The 20738-nt window shown below is 40.0% G+C and overlaps 2 protein-coding genes across 14 annotated transcripts in view; both read right to left on the bottom strand.

The window, feature by feature from the left end:
* BCAS3 (BCAS3 microtubule associated cell migration factor) overlaps nucleotides 1-10229 on the bottom strand; it is a 375222-nt gene extending 364993 nt beyond the window's left edge. For 7 of the 13 annotated variants that reach the window (XM_072882067.1, XM_072882058.1, XM_072882066.1 and 4 more), the window contains exons 1-5: nucleotides 9997-10229; nucleotides 8477-8564; nucleotides 5628-5682; nucleotides 3559-3634; nucleotides 1514-1620 (exon numbers count right to left, since the gene is read on the bottom strand). In XM_072882067.1, coding sequence (XP_072738168.1) covers nucleotides 1514-1620; nucleotides 3559-3634; nucleotides 5628-5682; nucleotides 8477-8547 — 309 coding nt within the window. In that variant the 5' untranslated portion in view covers nucleotides 8548-8564; nucleotides 9997-10229. The remainder of the gene's footprint in view (nucleotides 1-1513; nucleotides 1621-3558; nucleotides 3635-5627; nucleotides 5683-8476; nucleotides 8565-9996) is intronic. The other 6 variants (XM_072882059.1, XM_072882061.1, XM_072882060.1 and 3 more) reach the window with 6 other exon arrangements.
* A 2541-nt stretch (nucleotides 10230-12770) lies between these two features.
* Nucleotides 12771-20738, bottom strand: part of PPM1D (protein phosphatase, Mg2+/Mn2+ dependent 1D) — a 28232-nt gene continuing 20264 nt past the window's right edge. Inside the window, exons 4-6 of the mRNA XM_072882027.1 lie at nucleotides 19955-20145; nucleotides 18903-19145; nucleotides 12771-13922 (exon numbers count right to left, since the gene is read on the bottom strand). Coding sequence (XP_072738128.1) covers nucleotides 13368-13922; nucleotides 18903-19145; nucleotides 19955-20145 — 989 coding nt within the window. The 3' untranslated portion in view covers nucleotides 12771-13367. The remainder of the gene's footprint in view (nucleotides 13923-18902; nucleotides 19146-19954; nucleotides 20146-20738) is intronic.

A 20738-nucleotide genomic window follows, 5' to 3' on the forward strand; every position in this document is an offset into this window, starting at 1 on the left:
AAAAATTCTTTAGCTTAAGTCTGTGTGACTACTCACAGTATCTTAACTAATTGATCAACTTGTGCTATAACTCCTGGTACTGCTGCAGTTGCATTTCCTCTCTTAGCTCAGTATCTTAGTGACACCTAATGTTTGTTTTCTGTAATACACTTCGAAGAACAAAGCAAAGCCTTTCTGAACCGATTTAATAATCTGATTTGTTCACTAATATAAAACTGATCAGTCTTCAAAATAGTGTACAAAACTAATTATAGACCGTAAACCCATTTTTTAGCATTCAAAGTCATGCCAGGGAAGACAGATTTTTAAAAAAAAAAAGTGAACAAGCTAGCTTCGCTACATTGTACACATTTCTGCTCCAAAACAATAAAATACAAAACCAATCCAAATAGATGTTTTGCTCCATTAAAAATAAAGCCATGAAAGTCAGAATTAGACATAGTTTCTCACTACATATGAGCAGGTGACATTTCCTAAATTTTGGTTTAAATGTTCCTAAATTTTGGTTAAAGTTCCGAAATTTTAGTAAAAAGTTACTAAATATTGAAATTTAATGAAGTATACTAGGTCATACTTCATTTCTATTAAACTCTCCTTCAAATGCAAAAGCTCAGCAGTTTCTTCCTTCCTCATGTCCAGCTAACAATATGCAATCAAGGGGAAAAGCCAGCTCTCCCACACTCCAGTGAAACTCAACTTTTAGTGTACAAATTAACATTATTTTCCATTATACTGTCTAAGCTACTAGTGTATAAACACGTCCTACATAGCTGACCATACAGCAATAAAAAATACACACATTTCTAAAAAAAACCAATGTATTTTACAAAGGGAAAGAACTCCATCCTCTCTACACTATTTTGAAGGACAAGGTGTTAAGAGCAATTTTTTTTTTTTCATTTAAGAATTTTATGACCTACTGTATTAAACTTTATTCTATAGTTTCAAGAAATTTGGGGGAAATTCCCCAAATTAAGACCATGTGCTCATAAACCACTCAAACACAAACTGCAGGGCGTGTGTATGACAGCATGAAATCAAACCCATATGCACACATAGACTTTAATAAAATTAAAATTGCAAATCATGTACATGACAAACACGCGATTGTAAAATACTATTAATACTGTCATACTTGCATTCCTGGGACAAACAAGTTATTTTCATATTTTTCCACTCTTATTCCTTTCTGTAGGTTAAAGAGACTTCTGTCCTTTCTGGGATACAAACTATTCCATAATGTCAAACGCTACTCCCAATTCAACTCTGAAAATTTACGGAACAGAAATAATCTGTAAAAAGCCCTCAAATATGAAGGTACATGGATTCAAGTACATGATCTATGCTCAGTATTAATCTTAAGATAAGCATATTACATACAAACCATATGACATTGATGGTAAATGTTGCTTCTTCCCACTTCTATAGGAAAAATTAAAAGTAAAATATTAAAGTAATAACACGACATTACAAACAAAAAAGCCTCTGGCACAGAAGTGAACTCTGTACTTACAGGTATGCTCCAGACTTGCATTCCATCACTGTATCCGATCATTAGTAGCAACGGTGGTTCATTCCCGGTGCTATGTATTTCATGAAACTCCATATTCCTTGATGTATCTAAATTGGGTTTAAATATCAAAGCCATTATTAACAGGTTAGGATCAACTATGGCTGGTGTCAGTTATACTAGATGGTGTTTTCTCAATGCATGTTTCAGTTGTCGTAAGTAAAAGCAAGCAAAGTGGTTTAAATTATTATGCTGGAGCAATACTGAAATATATTCTTTTAGGCAAACAGAAGAGATTTGTTAAAGTTTCACAGAGAGGTTAGAAAGCATTAAAATTTAAAATTTCTGGATTACAATGTGGATTGTCATTAAATACCCCAAAAACTGTAATTCTTTCTCCAATGATTAATAAAACATGGCAAACTTTTCAAATAGAGAAAAATTTGCAAAGGACCAACAAAATAAACATTAACAAATACAGAAATTACAAACGCACAGACTGATCAAAACTATTTCTAGATACTACACCATTAATCTTTACATCAACCTTACCAAAATAAGAAAATCCCCAGGAAGAAAAGTGCTACAGGACATAATAATCAAAATATTAAGCTTTCCTTGAGTAAAGCTCTCTAAAACTACATTTTCAACCATGACAGAACGAACAAAAGCTCACTGCAAGCATGTAAGCATCAAAAAAAAGAGAGGAAATATTTAGGATGGTGAAAGAGGATGTATTCAGGCCCAATCAGATTAGGCTGCATAAAAGTAAGTTTAAACAGAATATGAAGGATTCTGAAGAATATTCTAAAGAGTCTTTGTTATATTGTAGAAAAGAGCCTAAAGAGGGAATGCCTGAGGTTTTTTAAAAATAAACAGACAAGGGAAACAAACCCATAAGCAAACAAACCTTAACTAGCCTAAAGTTGGACGTAATGCCATGTACAGGTTGATAGGTCTTTCCTAGTTCTAATAACCATGAATTTATGAACTGCCAGTCTCTGTGCCATTTCAACAGCTGGAAAACATATAATCTTCCCTATTAGCCTCTTGGAAAGGCTGAAAATTCCCCATCACAGCTCTGGCTATGGTTGCTATTATTTCATCTGAGACCAGAATGAGCCTTTACCACAGAGCTCTAGACAGAAAAATAAGACAGCAGACAAGAAACACCAATTTGCCAAAAGACTTAAATCCAGTGTTCTCCAGAAGGCAGGTCCCTTAGTTCCCCAGCTATGACAAGCACACATACCACACACCACAAGCAACTCCAAGATGTTCAATTAATTCAAGAAGTAACTACCCAATAGCAGCATTCAACCATCTCTCATTCAGTCCCTAACCTTCCTTATTCAAAAAAAAAAAAAAGGTAACTGGAATAGACAGGTAAAACAGCTCAGATCTTAAGTGGGGATCTACTTGATACTCTTATAAAAAGCTTGTAAAAATCACCATTTTTTCTTAAAAAGGTTGGAGATCCATTGCCTGCACTAAATCAGTAGCCTTTGCCAATGATTTATTAAGATACACTGGAAGTGATAAACAAGTTAAATTTTAAGAATATTTTGTGGCTTTGCTGTATTATTTCCCTGAAAGACATCGTGGAATCTCCTGCTCATTTTCCCCAACAGCGCTTCCTTTCTAGGTTACTATGAATTCTGCCACACCACTGAAAATATATCTGGGCCTGGACTAGATTCACAGTTAAATAATCTGGCTTTGAAATCAAACAGTAGATGAAATAAATTCAGTTCTATGCTTTGTTTTCAACTACCTTAAGGAAAGGAAATGGATTGCAGGGGGCAGGGGGATTTGCCTCTCTTCCTAAGCAAGTGTTAGTTTGCCTTTAGCTGAAGTTGCAAGGCCTATTTGTTCTATTTGGTAGGTATTGAACAAAATTAGTTATTCACTGAGAATTTAGTTTCTCTCTAGAACAGGGAAATTAAATACCTTTTTTTGAGTCAACAATGCTTACTGATAAAGCCAACTGAATTATTGTACGTGAACCCAAAAACCACCAAAAAAAGTGAGACAAAATGAAGCCATACCATTTAAATCTGCATTTTCAAATCTGACCCAAATGATCTTCTCCTTTTCTTCTGCTGGTGGGGTACCACTGTAGGCCTGGATAAAAAGCAAAAGAGTTGAAACAAGAAAGTTTAACGCCTAAAAAGGTGTTAAACCTTCCACCTTCTACAGACCGTAGGAGGGAATGTAAGTTAAAAAAGAAAACCAGAGATACATGTAACTTACTGTCACCAGTATTCCTGTGAGGTTTTGTTTCGAAAATGAATGGTTCCATGACCAACATACACCATACTAAATATAACTCAACAAGCTTAACACCACTTACTAAGGTAGGAATGACAAGACAAATATAACAACAAGTCTTCTGGAGCAGGTTAGAAACGCCACACAACTTATAGCAATTTAGTCAAGCTAAAACACAGTGGCGTCTACAATCTCTAACTTTAGCAGTTGTACACTACTTCTAAAAGCAGTGTTAGAGGTTCTCACATGAGGCATTTTTACTTTTAAAATTCTCTTTAATTCACCTAAAAGCTTTGTAAGCAAGATTGAGGAAAGAAAGAGACCTTTACTACATAGTTTATTTTACTGACATGTTTTAGCTATATTTGTGACATCTTTAATACAGTCATTTAAAAGAGAATAAACTGTAATTCCAGTAGAACACATCTATGTTTCAGTTCTGTGTTCTACAGATTCCCATAAAAAGATGAGATACAAAAAGAAACTGTGAAGGAGACGTGCAGTGTTTCCAAACTGCAAGTTTTACAGTTCTCAGGAGAAACTGCGGTAGTAAGAACGTGAGCTACAGTAGAAATACCATCACTTCCAAATGAATTATAACAAAATACTGTGCAGTACTTTGGATTAAATATGAAAAGAGCTTGTATAATCGCTTTATACATGCCAGAAAACCAATAACATGAACTAAAAATACAAATTTAAAAAATAAGTGTGGGTATTACTTTTCAAAACAAATCACATTCCATGCTTCCAAGGCAAACTGATTTGTAAAATAAAACACAGACTGTATCCTTTAACTACAGAGGGGAAAAAATGGGGGCGTATGTGGAATGCAGCAATCTTTTAAATGAAAGTTTGACTATTTTTAATTTTGCCCATGAGTCCAAAATGCATTTCAGAAATTAATATTAGTGAGGGGAATTTTTTTATATTATTATTGAGGAAATTCATGACTAACCAACCAAGATAATCCTTCCAATAAGAACCAAGATAGTCTCCTGAGGCTACAGACAATTAGCTCCAATGCTTCTCCACTACTGACTACAGCTTTCCCAAAGAGTAACAAAACAAAATTTGTTTCCCTCTGCTACTGAGAGGCCCATGAGCAATACAGAAGTGACCATTCCGGTTTCATGCTGCTGCTACCTGTGAAAACTATGACCAAGAGCAGACATAAGCACCATAGTTGTTCTCCAGAGAGGAATATCCCAGAAATGGCGGGGGGATGATGGGGGATTTTAAAAACACTCCTGTGTTGCAAAACTCAGCACACTGGAGAACAACAGGTTAGGCAGAGCTCCACAGTCCCACAGCAGCCAGGACACTCTGAGGCAAGTTAAGGAAATAAGATAAAAAAGAGGGAGTAAAGGAAGCAAAAGAAACTTTCTCCTTTTCAGCCAATGACAAAAGTTAAGGCAACAAAGTTTGTCTACCAAGTTGTTCTACACCAATCCAGCCAGGGTTCATACATAGGTTTCCAACAACAACCCAGAAAAAAACACATTCATAAGAAGCAGAGCAAGTATTATGCCCAGTCTCTCTCCTCCCCAACTATTCTATTGCCAAAATTATCATAGGAAAAGGCTGCAATCTTCTTCCTGCTATGTACACTGTAATTCAACTTCTGCATAGCTAAGTTTTTCATTTACATTATTACCTATCAGAGGAAATCTGTAGGCCAAGTTTTCAGATGGTCTATGCAGTCTATGCTTTCAAAACCCTGGTCTCAAGATTCACATCCAAAAAACCAAAATTTTTTTGGTTTTTCAGTGATATTTTGGTCCGTCTGACACACACTTCAACTGCTTTGTACACCAAAAAAATAGTTTTAAAGATCTACACATACCTGTGGCACAACATCTTGAAGAAACGTAACAACACTTTCCATATATGACTGTTCCCTTGAAAACAGAAGGAGAATTTTTAACTACCAATGAAGTTCAGAAACGGTTATTAATATATTAAATAAGACATATCACCAGAAAAAAAAACCTTGCACAATCGTTAGCACAAAGGAAAATACTAAGTATGCAATGCAGTTACTTAATATACTGCCAAAACTTCTGATAATATAAATAGCAGCCTAAAAGCCTGTAAAAAGCTAAGTGATACCTGTTTATGAAATAACTGGTGGGGGAGAAGTACGAAATATAACAGTCAAGAAATAAACCACTTTCTCCACATCAGAGCGGCTGACTAAAGTAGAACAGGCATTTGGAAGTTATTCGTCAGTATTTTTCTCCTTGAATTGGCTATTACAACATGAAGATGAGGACCCAAGCTAAAGGCCACTCTCTTTGTGGTGCAAGTAAACTTTACGACCTCATATGCGTTATGTACAATAACGAAGTGGTAGAGCTTGGGTGCAGGAGATGGAACAAAACCCTAACTAAGAACAGCAAGGAGGTATTTTCAGATAAGATTTTATAGCTTTGGAAGCTTATTCCTTCTTGGAAGTTCATATACATTTGTTCCCATCAATTTACACAAATGCTTTTATTAGCTTATCCCTGCACAAGCGGCGAGTCTCTTGTGTAACTGCTGAGCAACGTACAATGTGGGTTGACTACATTAGACAGACAGTGTTGAAACTACACTAAAAGTTTGTGCTTTCTGTAATGAGTAATACTGAAACATGCTGGCAACAAGAACTATCTTCATAAAGTCTGAAACAATTAAAAAAAAAACCACAACTAACTCTTTAGGTATCAGCTTGGCAGCCCCTAGATTAATTTTTATATTGGTAGTAATTTTTCCTCTGCTAACTCAAGATTTCTAATAGCAACAAAGAAAAATCTTAAACTAGGAAATCCAGACTCTTGATGTCCAAAGGTACATATGCTTTCTTCATGCTTTCTGAACTGTGCTGTGTAAGATTCTTTTAATGGATATTGGAGTGTTTAGTATTTAAGAATTAAGTACTCTGCCCTATACACAGCACTACAGAAGATACTTCAAGTCAAATGCTGCAACACCTGGATCAGCTTAACTGGTTGACTCCTCTCTGAAAACAAAGATAAATCCAAAACATAATGTTTTAAATTTTAGAAAGCTTATTCCAACTCATGATCAAACTAGATTTTGTTCAGCAATCCAAGGATTACTGCATCAAAGTCTGTCTTACTGCTTCAAGCTGAGGCCTTATAAATGAGCTGTGGTTTCCAGTGCTGATTCTTCTTTCATTTATGTAGGTCACCAAAACTGTCTTTGTGTACCTTCAGAGCCCTTTATTACCTAGCAGTAATACCTGTCTACAGGTATAGTATTAAATACAGTGTTTGAAGTTCGCACATGAATGCCTACCAGCAAGAGTCATACTGGCTTCATTTTTAAGCTCATGAAATGAGTACTTTTTTTTTTCCTCCCCAAGTACATCTTGAAACAAAGTTGATGTTTGGGAAATGTTTTATTCAGTGTATGTACTCTTAAATCTCTCCTGAAGTTGAAAAACTTCCAAGAAGATATCTTTAAAGTGCTTAAAAACAACAACAACAAAACCCACCAAAAAAAAAAAATCTTCTGTTAGTAAGAATCCAGGAGTTTAACATAAGCAGCAGAATGTTGCTGCAGGCTGCTCAACATATGCAAACTCTCATCAAAAAGACTGAAATTTTTGAGGTGAAAAGATATACCTCAAGAACAAGCCATTATATTTAATAAAACAAAAGAAGAGATAATCTTATTCTTACAGTGTTTTTCTATTATTGTATTTTTAAAGTGTACTTTGAAGGAAAGGTCATTACAAACAGAAATGCATTTGTTTGTTCTGCAGCATTAAAAATATGCTTATTCTATCACATGGCTGTAAGACAAACCTCTAACAAACTTTCTGTGTTACAGTGATAGGTTTCTTGTGCTCCCTGGTAAAAATGAAGTGAATCTTGATTTTGAAATACACAGCTATCTCCAGCAGCAAACTAATAGCCACTGAACCTGACAGTGCAAGTGAACATTTCAATACAGAGCCATTTTGCAGCAACAATTCATCACTATAAACATCCCCAGGAAAAAAGAAAAACTGTTACAAAAATCCTTTAACAAAGTTGAGACCATAAATCTTCTAGACTGTCTTACTAAGCTCTTTTGCCATAAAGGTATTTTAATGTGAATACAAGAAAAATAAGGATGCCCAAGCAAAAAAATGGTCTCTTATGCGCACCGACTGGCGAGAGGTAGCTGCTTCTTTTTTTCTTGGTTTTGTTCTCTTCAGCAAAAAAAAATTAGAATCCACAATTCTACTTACTGAAGGACTTTAATGACAGGCTTATATGTTTTAATATATCCACCCCTGTGATAAGGCATTATTAAGAAGAACAGCAAGAAAGGAACATGCTACATATGTTCCTTCTAGCCTAAGGCAGAAGTTTGCAGTCATTGATCTACAACTAGTGTACAGCAAACAACAAAACATGGCAAGATAAAGTATTCATCTTTAAAGCGTACACTTTGAAGGTTTCGGTGTATTAAGCTAAAAGCATCCCATTTAGGGAGGCAGTTTGACCTGCACAGTCCTAGGAGATCGGAATGCAACATCTGTTTACTTTATCTTATTGGAAAATACTCAGTGCAACAAAACCATACTGTCAACGCAAGCCCTCACAGCTGGCTTTGAAAGAAAATTCAGGCTAGGTTCTTCTTGTACAAGAAGATAAAAAACCATTTCAAGTAAGGGCTATTCTTCTAGCACGTGCTTACGTGACAGCTTGCGGGCGAACAACCACTCCTCCAGTACATCGACTAGGGCGGCGCGGAGATTCTGTCGCCATTGTTTCTTTGCAGATACCTGTAAGAAACACATTTCTTTTTAATAATAATTTGTATCAGGATTATTTATTACACTAGTTCTTGACATATTCTTCAGGATGATAAAAACCTCTTGAAGAAGGAAACTTGACTTATACAAACCTGTAAGGCACTATGACCCTATACAGTACTCACTGAAAAAAGAAGTTTGGGGTTTTTTTTATCTCGGTCACTACAGCTCCTGCAACATATGTAAAGGCAAAAAAGAACACAAACCTACATGATAAAGTGGAAAAATTTCTTCAAACCCTACATTAAAGATAGAGGTACAGCTACACAGTTATCATAAGATTTAAGACCATTATTTACTAATGACCTGTTGTCTTAGAAAATAATTATCTAAATATCAGGTACAATCACAATTGCAGTGTATTGTACTCTTGAAAATCCATAATGGGTTACATTGAAGCTAACAGAAAAAGCGTGACGGAACACATTCTACTTGTTTTATGTCAGCTTTTTGTGCCACCTTCAAGTTTTTCTTCACGCTTTTGTTCTTCCATGTGAAAATTCAGCATAGCATTCCTAAAGGCAAAAAACACTTGAGGAGCATCACAGATCCCAGCCACCCCTTCGGTCCGCCATACATCCGCTGCACTGTCTCCCCCGCCCCAAACCAAGAACCACTACATAAAGCGGGAGAAACAGCCAAATCCCCAACGTGGTGCCGGTTACCCGCACCATTTCACGTTCGGGCAGTCTTTGTAAGGGCCATGGCATGACGTGAGGCAAGGATAAGCGCTTCGCCCCATAGAAATCAATAACAAAACGTTCAGCCACACAACTGAAGTTTGACAGACGTGCCGAGCAACCTTAAAAGAAAAACATGGCAGGTGAAGGAGATGTTCTCCTCACGTTATGCCCTAATCCGGCGGGACCCCTCCGCCAGCCGCTGCTCGTTGCCCGCCCCCGAGCCACGAGCGCTGTCACCTGCACCGCAACCCCGAGCACCTGAGAAGTTGCCACACCGGGGCTCTGCCGCGCGGGAGCCCTCCCACAGGCGGGAGCACCGGCCCCAGAAAGGCGGCGGCCGGAAAACCCCGGGCACCCTCAACCGCCCGCTGTTGAGCAACTCCAGAACAAAACGCTCCGACCTGACCGGCCTCTCCCCCGACTGCCGCCCCGTGAGTCAGGCCGCGGCCACCCGGGGAGGCGCCGAGACCCGCCGGGCGCCCCTCTCCGCACGCCCCGCGCCCTGCCGGGCCAACCGCCGGTGGCCCCCTCCCGCCGGCCGGCGCCTGCCCTGCCCGCCGGCCCCCGCCCTCCCTCAGCGCCCCAGCCCCTGCCGGCCTCACACCCTCACGCTCGCCCTCAGAGCCGGCCACGGCGCTCCCCCGGAGCCCGGGCCCGCCCCAGCCCTCGCCCAGCGCTCCCGGTCCCGTCCCCGCCGGCGGCCGCCCCGGCCCCCTCACCTGCCGCCTCTGCCCTCCGCCCGGCTCCTCACTGACAGTGTTTGGGACCCCCACGGGGAATGACACCCAGCGCACCGCGCGCTGCTAGCCAATCAGACGGCTCGGAAGGCGGGCTGCTCCCCGCTGCCGGCCAACCCCCGGCCCCCCTTCCCAGCAGTGGGCGGGGCGCGGGGGACACGGAGGGCGGCTGCGCCCCAAGCTCGGTTGAGAGGGCGAAAGGCGGCCGGCGCTGCCCCCACCCGCAGCTTTGTTTACATCGCGATCTCGCGAGAGCCGCCGCGCCAGTCCCGCGCACGTGGGCGGAGGCGGAGCCGCGGGGCCATGCGTCACGCGCCGAGCCGCCAATTGGCGGGGAAGGCCCCGCCCACGCGAGGCGTCGGCGAAGTGTTTACCTTCCGCGCGGTCGTGACGCGGGGCGGGGCCTGAGGGGGGAGCGGCGGGAGCGCCAGGAGCGCCAGGGCGGGCTGTTCGCCCCGGGGGCGCCTGCCTGAGGCGAGGGGAGGCCTGGGCCCTGCTCCGCTCGGTGCCTGGGGGGCAGGCGGCGGTGGAACCGCGCAGCCATCGAAATGCCGGCAGGCAGGGAGACGGCGCAGGCTGAGGGGCCTCGGGGTCGGCCCCCCCCTCAGCGCGCAGCGCGGGGCCTTCCAAAGGAGCGTCTCCCTGCCGGGAGCGCGTGCAGCCACCGCTCCTCAGAGGTAGGAGCAGGTTTCCCGCAGGGTGCGTTGGTTCTGGCAGCGCTGCCCCACGCAGAGGGACGTTCCCCGGCGCTGCAGGGATTCCTGAGGGTGAGGCCCGCCGCCGCAGCCAGCTCCCCGCAGCCCGTCAGGGTTCCGCCGGGGAGCCTGGGCCGCTGGCTCGTGGTTCCAGGCCGCGGGCACCTAAAGTCAGGACTGGGTGACCTGTTCTGGGAATCTACCCCGACTTCTGTAAGCAACAGCCATAATCTAAGTATCAAAAAAATTAATTACTGGAAAGTGTGACGCAGCAGCCTTCTTCACCAAGTACTTATTACCAGAGGCGATGATTACCATATTTTCTTCCTCTCATCCTGAAGAAAATATCAAAGGGTGGCTTCTCAACTGGAAGTTGCCCCACAGGAGACTTGTCCTCTGGAAAAAGAGAGCTACAGGCTCGCTCTTCCTTTGGAAAGCGCAACAGGGTGATGCAAGCGATGTACGCTTTCAGCTGCTGCTTGGTGATGCAGAACTGCGCTCTCACACATCTTGGAGCTTTATTTCGCAAGAAAAAAAAAGTTGGTGTAACTCAGACTTGATTTTATGAAAAGGAGAGCACGTTTCATGTGTTAGCTGTAAATTCCCACACTTCCCTGGCTCGGCTTCGATAATGAATTGCAGAGAAGTCAAACGATCCGTAGGTGGGCAAAGCATACAGCAGCGTCAACTGCTGCCAGTTTGTATCGGCAAGTTTATGTCTTTGAATGTTTAACGCTTACCATCATTCAGCAGCTTTCCCAGGAAAACCTGTAAGTTTTGTCTAGTTTATTAAAAGTGAAAAAAGCCAATGTCTGCCCCCCCAGCTGGAGAAGCCCGAGTCTAGAACTGTTGTGAGGAAATGGGGGAGAACGAGGCATGCGTTTATGAATGCTGCAGAATTAGATGCAAATTTACATTTTGCTTCTATACAGAGCAAAAAAAACCAGGAAAATTGCTATAGTCTTTTTTTCTTTTGCAAATTTACATTATGAGCAGCAATACAGATACTCATCTGACATGTTCTACTTGCATCTTTATTGTGACCAGTCATCTTTAAGAGGTTGAATGTCACGAGGTTAAATTGAAAATAGACAATTACTATCTTAGTTCATTGCAAAGATTGTTGCTAGGTAAGTATATACAGCTGCTGTTGGCCTCTATATACTTCCCCCCCATACGTGGTGTGTAATTTCAACATCAGTTATAGCAAAACTTTATTGTTAACTGCAAGTTACATCCCATATACACAGAAATAAACTCTTGAAGGATCCAATTTGGCTGGACTGTTATTTTCATCATGTAAGATAGTGCTGCATTCACAGGATGGATGAAAGAGAATTATACATTTGCAGAAAGCGTACATTCCCTCTAGGATTTTGGTAACCATGGTAACATATATAGATAGCAGGCCTGATTTCAACCCCCGTTTTATTGTTCCAGCAGTAAAGAATTAGATTCTATAAATACCAACCCTAGCTACTGGAATAAAATACTGGCCCTTTACTTCCCCATTAAAAAAAATGCAGGTTATACATTGCTAAAGTTTAACAAACATCATAAAGTTTAACAAACAGTATAAATAAAGTGCCAAGATCAGTTCCATAATAAAACATGCAGGATGTCTTGCTTCATAAGCCACGTAGCCACAGTGAAGAAGGGGAGAGTATTAGATTTTAGTGAATGCAAAATAAATACGAATGTGCTCAATGGAACTTAAGCCTGAAATTAAAAAAAAAAAAAAAAAAAAAGGCACCCCCATCAACTTTTCACGTGTTTTATTTAGGTGAACATACACATGGTCCACATACTCAATGAAAATAAGTCATAAAATAATTTAAGAACTTCTGTTGAAAGGTAGTAGCAGCACCATCAGTATTGGAATAGCAGAAAATTCATGCCTCCGTAGGGCACACATTTATGCCTGGGTAAAAATGCCATCATTTATAACGGGGGATGGGAATGGCTTTGTAGGATGCTTTTGGGAGTCGGAGTTTTAAAACACACACTTCTTTTTTTTGCTAAATACTTTGACGATTAATGTTACAAAAAAATACAACTAAGTAAGATACTGCATAGTATTTTAATTAACATAAAGAAATCGACATTGAGCTGTGTAAAGCAAGACTCAACATCTCTGCTTCCACGTACATTTCATTTCTGAGTAGAGAAATCTAAAATTTAAAAACAAAATATAGACCCCTAGTGTATTCTCTAAAAGACACGCTTTAGGTGGAACATATAGTACTACGAAAATACATATCTTCCATTCTGTTTAATAATTTACTTTAGTTAAAAAGTTGTGAAATTCTCATCACAAGAAGCGTATACAAATTCATGACTTTAGTAAATTAACAAAAAGGTTTTGTTTTGTTTTTTTTTAAAACAAGGTTTAGCCCCGCTGTAACAATTATACAAGGAAGAAAAGACTACATTTATATGAAGGAATACAAATTTACACACATTTTACAGTAACTTATACCCTACACATCTACAAAATTCACAGTTATAATACAAGCAAGTACAAGGCTGGGATAAAGCTGTTTGATACCAAAAAAAGTTTCTACTTTAAAAAAAGATAAAACAGGAAGAGTTTCAGACTTCTGCACCAACTTTAAAATTCTAATCGGACCAAAATACACTTCCTTACACAAATGCCCTTCAGCAAACGCAGACTGCTTTCCTGGGCGGGTGGAAGAGTGAACTGCTGAGCTTCTTCTGGCCCCGCAGGCTGCGTCGCATGGTCAGCTTGTTTGAGTTTTTGCGCTGTGGAGTTGTGGAGATGCCTTCTGGCTGGACACTAATGTTTCGACTCAGGCCACGTCTTGGCTTCTTCATAGCTGGGCCAGAGTTGGATTCTTCCAATGTCCTTTTAAAGTTTGCTGTGGGTGTCCTCTCTGCATCTTGGGCTTTTGTTTGGCCATTAGGAGACACCTTGAAGCCTTTTTGGTCCGTGCCTGAATTTGCGGAGTTGGAAGGGGAGAGACTGACTGACAAACCATTGCTGTAGGACTCGTGTATCCTCAAAGCCAACGCTTTGCTGCACTTCTCCTCCTGTGGGCCTGAATCCTTCAGGGTTGCTCCTGATGAAGGTAAATTGCTTCTGGCAATCTCATTTGGCAGCTCTAAATATTTTTCTGAGATCATGTTGCTATGCATGAGGGGAGGAATGGGCTCAGAAGCATTCAGTCGTGGCCATGGATCATCTTCTAAAAGCTGAGGGAAAATAATAATAAAAAATATTTAGGCATAATTATTTCACTTGCATTATCCTTTGAGGGTGGAGACAGTGTGTGACAGAACTTCTCTAAACCTTATCAGGGACAGAAAAAATCCTACTCCAAAAACAGTTATCTTTTCTTCACGTTGAGAGCCAGAAACAGATTCAGACTGCGGATCTGAACTCGGTACTTTGAGCACACCAACTTCATAAAAGCGTTTATTTCAATCAACCAATTTGCAAGTGTCTCCTAAGGGCAGACACACAATCTTTCCATTCAGAGGGCTGTTCAGACTTACGCAGCCTGCGTACCTTCCTTTTTGCTGCTATAAAATGCCAAGGAATCTGCATGCATCTGCTGTTAACTTAGGAAGCCATGTAGAAAGTAGTGCCTGCACTCTCCGTCCTATGATTTTCATCAGTAGCGTTTTCCAACATGCAGACATGCCTTCCCTCCTTCAGACATTGCGATTACGCACCTATACTGCCTTCCAAAGATTTTCTACATCATCAGATGGCCAAGCACTATTAGGGCAAACAGCAGAAAATCTTCTGACCTTTGTTACATTTCGAATCCTTAGTTACTGCATAACCAGATTATCAGGGAGACTGACGAGCTCTTCATCGTAGGTGTCCTGATTGCCTACAGAAAGGTGGAGCATCAGACAAAACTATTCTAAAAATAGAGCTGCTGTTTGCTATGTGAAGTAATGCATCTTACTGCCTAGTTTTATGCTCTACAACTTGGAAGGAGAGCAACTCCATTCCCCACAGCACATCTATCCGCTCTGTGAAGCACAGTCATTCTGGACGTTGAAGAGAGGCTGCTTTATGTGATGTCCTGAGAACCAGGGACTTTCTAAACTCTAATCCTACCTTCAGCTACTCATCTCTTCTGCAGCCTCTGATAAGTGTTTCTGCCTCGTGCTCAGTTTTACCAACAGGAAAATGGGGACAGTACTTGCTTTCCCTAGCCACAGGGGGATTATGAAAATGAGTATTTATGCAGTGCCCTGAAGATAGGAATTATGACCTTATTAAAGATTTAATTGTGAAGAAATCCCTAGTTACTCAGCGAGTCCTTCAAAAGTCAATTTCAAGGCCGCATTACTCTACATAGCATCAATGTAAGGCAAATTACAATGGCTATTTTAAGAAAATAACGTGCTGAAAACTCAAATGCACACACAGCTGAATCAGAGTAAGTCCACATAACATCTCAGATGAATAAGCAGATGCTTTTGAAGTCACGGCCCAGAACAACTTCAGTCCACCTTCAAGAAGGGATCCATGACTGCTCAGCACTTTTTTTTTTTTTAAATCTAATACTAAGGTTTAATAAAATGCACTCCGAAAGAGAAAAATCAGAATTGTTTCTAGCATCTAGACTTGGTTTTCCACTCCTCTACTCCCCCCGTTGCTCCCCACATGTAGATAAAACCATTTAGGTAATATTCTTTTACTACAGAGAGCAACACAAGAGGAAAGACCTTTATGGATGGTATTTTAGAGGTTATTCTTCAGCTCAGTTCTTGCAGAACCCATAGGAAAGCTAAATGACACACACAGAGCAGCTCAGGCAACGTTACTTATCTGCTCAATTTAATTTTTGAAATTGTGTCTCTAGCCACGACTTAGGTTTTATGTTTTTATTGTGCAAGATGCTTAACACTGTGGCTCTTGTTGCCAACATCTTTTGCTTGGTATGAATAGCTGAGATTGGGTAAGGCTTTGGGAAGCCAGATGAAGTCAGAGGATGGACTGCTAAAGAGTGATGTAACCAAACAAGTAAAATAAAACATGAATCACCAACTTCATTTCTCAACAATCTAATCAATCCAATTTTGTCACTGGCCTCAGGAATACTTGAATTAATTTGGTATTAGTAACTGTTGCCAAGAGGATATGCAATTAAGAAATACTTCTGTTTAATTGAGAAACTTTGGTCTCCATCTACGTCCAAATGAATTGTTTTGGAAGGTGGCAGCTGTTAAGAGCCAAGGCTATCTGCGCTTCTTTCAGTTCTCTGGAGATAACAGGCAAATATCCTTCCCATTGCCACCTCTTGTTTTCACTGACCTGTCCTCTCTGGGCTATAATCATTCCACAACCTCCAGGAGTTCAGACTGATCGGGGGAACAACCTCTCGTTTCTTTACAGAAACTGTGATGATCCCGTTGCAGTAAAATTCGACAGTAATTTTGTACAAAGATTAATTACTGACCTAAATTAGATCGTATATTTACCTGCAGCTTTATGTATAAAGGTGCTTCGGTATTGTTTTGCAAATGGATACTGTCATCTATTGCTGTACTTTCTTTTGCATAATCAACAAAATGGGGCTTTTCCCTCCTGTGAGGTTGACAGTATCACTAGGATCACAGAGGATCATGAAATAAGGGCATTTCCTGAATCTCTCGAGTTATCACCATCAGAAAAAAATTCCAAAACGCATATTCTGAAATAGTTGTGTGGCTGTACTTCATAAGAAAACTGTCACCTTGTAACAATGTCTGAGGCAAGCATAAGAAACCATGTATTCCACCGTTTTGGGGGAGAGTCCCAAATGCCTCAATTACGTTTCACATAATTTTGATTTCAAAGAAAATGTTGAGCCAACAGCGCTCCTGCATGCACTGAATTTTACCCAGACGGCTCCCATGAAGGCCTTATAAATGAAAAGCCTACAGTCCAGCCATTACATAATCAAAAGTTTATGGAAATATGTTTTTCCTTCCATTGTGGCTCTTACCTAACTGATAAAGCTCTCGGTACTATGAAAAAGCTACTATTATTCCGGATGGTGTAGTTACCAAACATACTTACAGATAACTACACAAAGTTCTTGTTTTGAAAACACACATACACGGAGACACAACTGCTATGACACTTCATTTATTATCATCTTCAGAAATACCAAATGCCTCCAGGCAGTATTCCAAAATTATTCTGACAGCACAGTGGTCTTTTTCTGTCTCTTTTCTTTTCAACTTCCTTCTCACACTTCTTTTCTTCTGATATTTACAGGTACGCTGTGAGGACAGTTGGATGCTTGTTATTAAAGCAGAAACCTGCATTACATTAGTACTTTTAAAAACAAGTACTGAGAAAATAGGTTCTATGTTTTTAAATTGGCGACACCAGTTCTGTTTTAATCCAAGAGGAGAAAAACTTTTGCAAAAAATTTTGCAAAAGAAAAACTAATTTATACATGTATTATCAATGCAGACCTGTAGCCAGTCAAAATTTTCTTTTGGGTTTTGCACATTAAGCAAAAAAATAAAATAAGGCCTTATCTACATGGCAAACACCAAAACTGTTAGTTGTCTGAAGTTTTGATCTCTTCACTCTTTGTGAACACAAAGAGTGGACTGCAATTTATCTAGATTCACAGATCACAGCTCACCAAATCTACTTAGACGGGAAAGGGGAATCTTAAAGGAAAAAAAAAATTGTTTTCCCTAAGTCCTTATCCAGAAATGCTACTTCCTGGATATTCTGCAGCCAACGTAGCTCAACGTTTATTCAATGAGTACTGATAATAGATCACACAGAAAACATACAGTACAACTTAAAAGTTTAAGAGTATTTGGAATTCAAATAATTTTTCTCCACTCGAGATTTTGCTAGATTTTAAGCTCTTTTCATGTATTTTGCTACACTGGATGGAAGGGAAGGAGACAGAAAGGTTGAGCTTGCCATTTTATTAGCAGCTTCTTTCTACCAAGAGAATGTTAAGGACTCCCTTTCTAATTTTTGCTTTCTTTTTACTTTGCCCAAAGGACAGTTATCCAAAGATACTGCAGAACATCAAAGGACACTTACTTAAATCAGGAGCAGCTGGTAATTACTGAAACAAACATCCACTCATAACTACACTCTAGTTCTTAGAGAAAAAAAAAAGCTTCTGAACAGCTCTGCCTTATGTTAATGGTTAAAACTTCTAAGCTGAAGAAAGACTTGTATTATAATGTCTTTTCCTCTAACAAAGAACATCAAATCAACCAGAGGACGATAAGAAGATCTCCCAATCCAGAAGGAAAGCATTCCTTACAATTCCTTACACCAATGTGTGTTTGAATACATTAACCCATGGGTTACCTTAAAAAAAAAAAAACACACACACCAAAAAACCACCAAGCACACACACACCCCCAAAGAAAACCAAAACAAACCACACCAAGATTAAGAACACATCCACAAGCAGTCTGCAATGCATCAGCTGTGCAAGCTAGACAAGTACATGGCAAGGTAGGAGAAGAAACTGTAGCCCAACCTTATTCTCTTAGGGGCTGTGTTGCGGTTTTTTTCTTTTTTAAACCTCAGATCCCCACAGTCTGATGCCTCTCTTTCAATAGCCTACTTCTGATTTTGGAGGGGATCTTGGAAAACTTACTTTTAAGAAACAGTGCATTTAAAGTTGCATGAACTACATGCATGAAGTTACAGTAATCACTTCTACATTAAGGAGGGAATACAGATCAACAGCTACTAAAAAATTATCAGGATTTTAAAAGTTATGAAAACATTGTATCCCTAAATTCAGCAATTCTGAGAAGTTCCTACTTTAATGCTCTGCCTTGGTGTTCCAAAGTCTTTTAAGAAACTTGTTAAAAGTTAATCTATTTCTCCAAAGCTTTGGACCTGGAAGTATTGAGGATATGGCTGTCAAGTTACTGTCCTACAACTGAAATATATTATCTAGCCATACATACTGCTTAGTCCACTGTAGTTAAAAAAATAAAACAAACAAAGCAACATTAAACAGTGGTTTAAGTTGACAGGCCAGTAGCTTCTAAAAGTATTACTTCAATCCTTGGCAATGGTCTAACTACACCATTGCCCCAGTCCTACGCATCATGGTAAGCTGCATAGAAAAAAATTACTACTAGGGGGAGAAAAGGGAGATTGATACATATTTAGGGGGCTCCACACTCAAAAGCGGAACATTTAAAACACTGAAAAAAATCCATTACCTTGACAGGTGGGGTACAGCAGCGGGAGGGTGTCATGACATTCGTATCAGGGCTGCTATAGCAGGGACTCTCTACCAAGTTGAGATACAATTCTTCTTCATTTTCCAAGTTGCTTTTGCTATCCTGCAACGGTGAGATGCAGATTACGATGGCACTAGTGTTATCTGCACGAAGCATGCGTTGCCTCCACCGGCCTAGTGCTCTGTTCACCAGCATTTTGGCACAAGACTGTCGGTGCTCTCCCTTTATGTTAGAAGAGAGGGACAGACAGAGAAAGCAATCAGGTCCACTTTACTTTATAAATGGAAGATGGAGAGTTTATGTGGCACAGCCTGAAATATATATTCCTATATATCATGTGCTAAAGTAGCTTTATTTAGAAACACAGGAGGAAGTATTAATTGAAATGTATCTTTCTTCTTAGTGAAATATAACTTTAAAATCAGTTTATGGTAGAATCCACATATATATATGAGTGCTTTAAACCATAAAACTGACGCAATGACTTGCACAAATAGCCGGGTTGTAACACATCCTATGGTCTTTCCTAAAGTCTCTCAAGGGGTTTACAGACCAGTTACTATCTGATGCTCAGATGCGCCACTATGTAAGTTCTCAACTGTTTTGTAAAATAAAACAGAGAAGAATTTATTTCAGACTTCATGCAAATCATGTAAAAAACAATAAACAATTGTCCGCATTGTAACACGTGTCTTAACGTGAAATAAATTTCATTTTCAGACAATACTTTGTATAGCTTCCTTAGAGAAGGAACATGTTATCTTCTTTATTACTCACAGATACCATCCTGGTAGTCAAATTTCCCAAAAACGACAACCAAATAATTGAAACCATGTTAACATACATGGCATTTGACAGTATCTGAAGCACAGTATCAGGCACATCATAACAACTTACATGTTGTGGCAAAACTATGACTATGGCTAAACAACAATGCCATTGTTAGGTACTTTTCATAACTGCCAGACTAAGAAATTTTTAGAGGAAAAAGGTCTTAAATTTCCACAATGACTTATAGCCACTGCTCTCACCATGAAGTATTTTTTCTCCTCGTGATCCTGGCACATGGAGATAGCATCTTGAGGTGGGATCATGTTCCACAGTCCGTCACTGCCAAGGATAATATATTTGTGCTTCTGGGGATCAATTGTGTGCACACTAGTGTCAGGTTCAGGAGACACAACAAATTCACCACTGTAGAAGTCGTAGCTCCAAAGATCACCTAGCGAAGAAGAAAATGTTTTTGAATTGTTACATTACAAATGAAAATATCAGTCTTGGAAACTACAGAACAACGTTCCCATGAAAGCAACTACCACCAGTCTCAAGTCACCAGCAGCAACGCAAAGTAATTTCAGCACAATTACTGTTCTGCTGCTGTCACTTTCCCATCATGTTTATTAATATGTAGCAATTTAAATAAAAACACATTCAAACCAATCTGTTTATAGGAGGTCTTCTACTCTCTTAAAACTAAGACTTCCAGGAAAAGGGGAAATATAACAGATTAATACCTAGAAAACAATGAAACCTCAGTATCCAAACTAAAACCTATCTGAACAACTAAAGATCTCCTTAAACACACGTAAAGCCTTACTTTGTCAAGCCCACACCAAACTTGCAAATATCTGCCTTTCCAGTTATTGGTACAGTTTAAATACTGGAGACAAAACCCTTACCTCTTGTACAGGGAGTCATGGCACAGTTTATAGAACTAGGTTGGGATTTGGGGGAGAGGATCATATAATACCCTTTTTCTCCCCAATATCATACACAGCATTAGACTTCAACCTGCACCACGATGGTATGCTGCCC

The sequence above is a fragment of the Ciconia boyciana genome, chromosome 17 (assembly GCF_034638445.1).
Source record: "Ciconia boyciana chromosome 17, ASM3463844v1, whole genome shotgun sequence".
NCBI lineage: Eukaryota > Metazoa > Chordata > Aves > Ciconiiformes > Ciconiidae > Ciconia > Ciconia boyciana.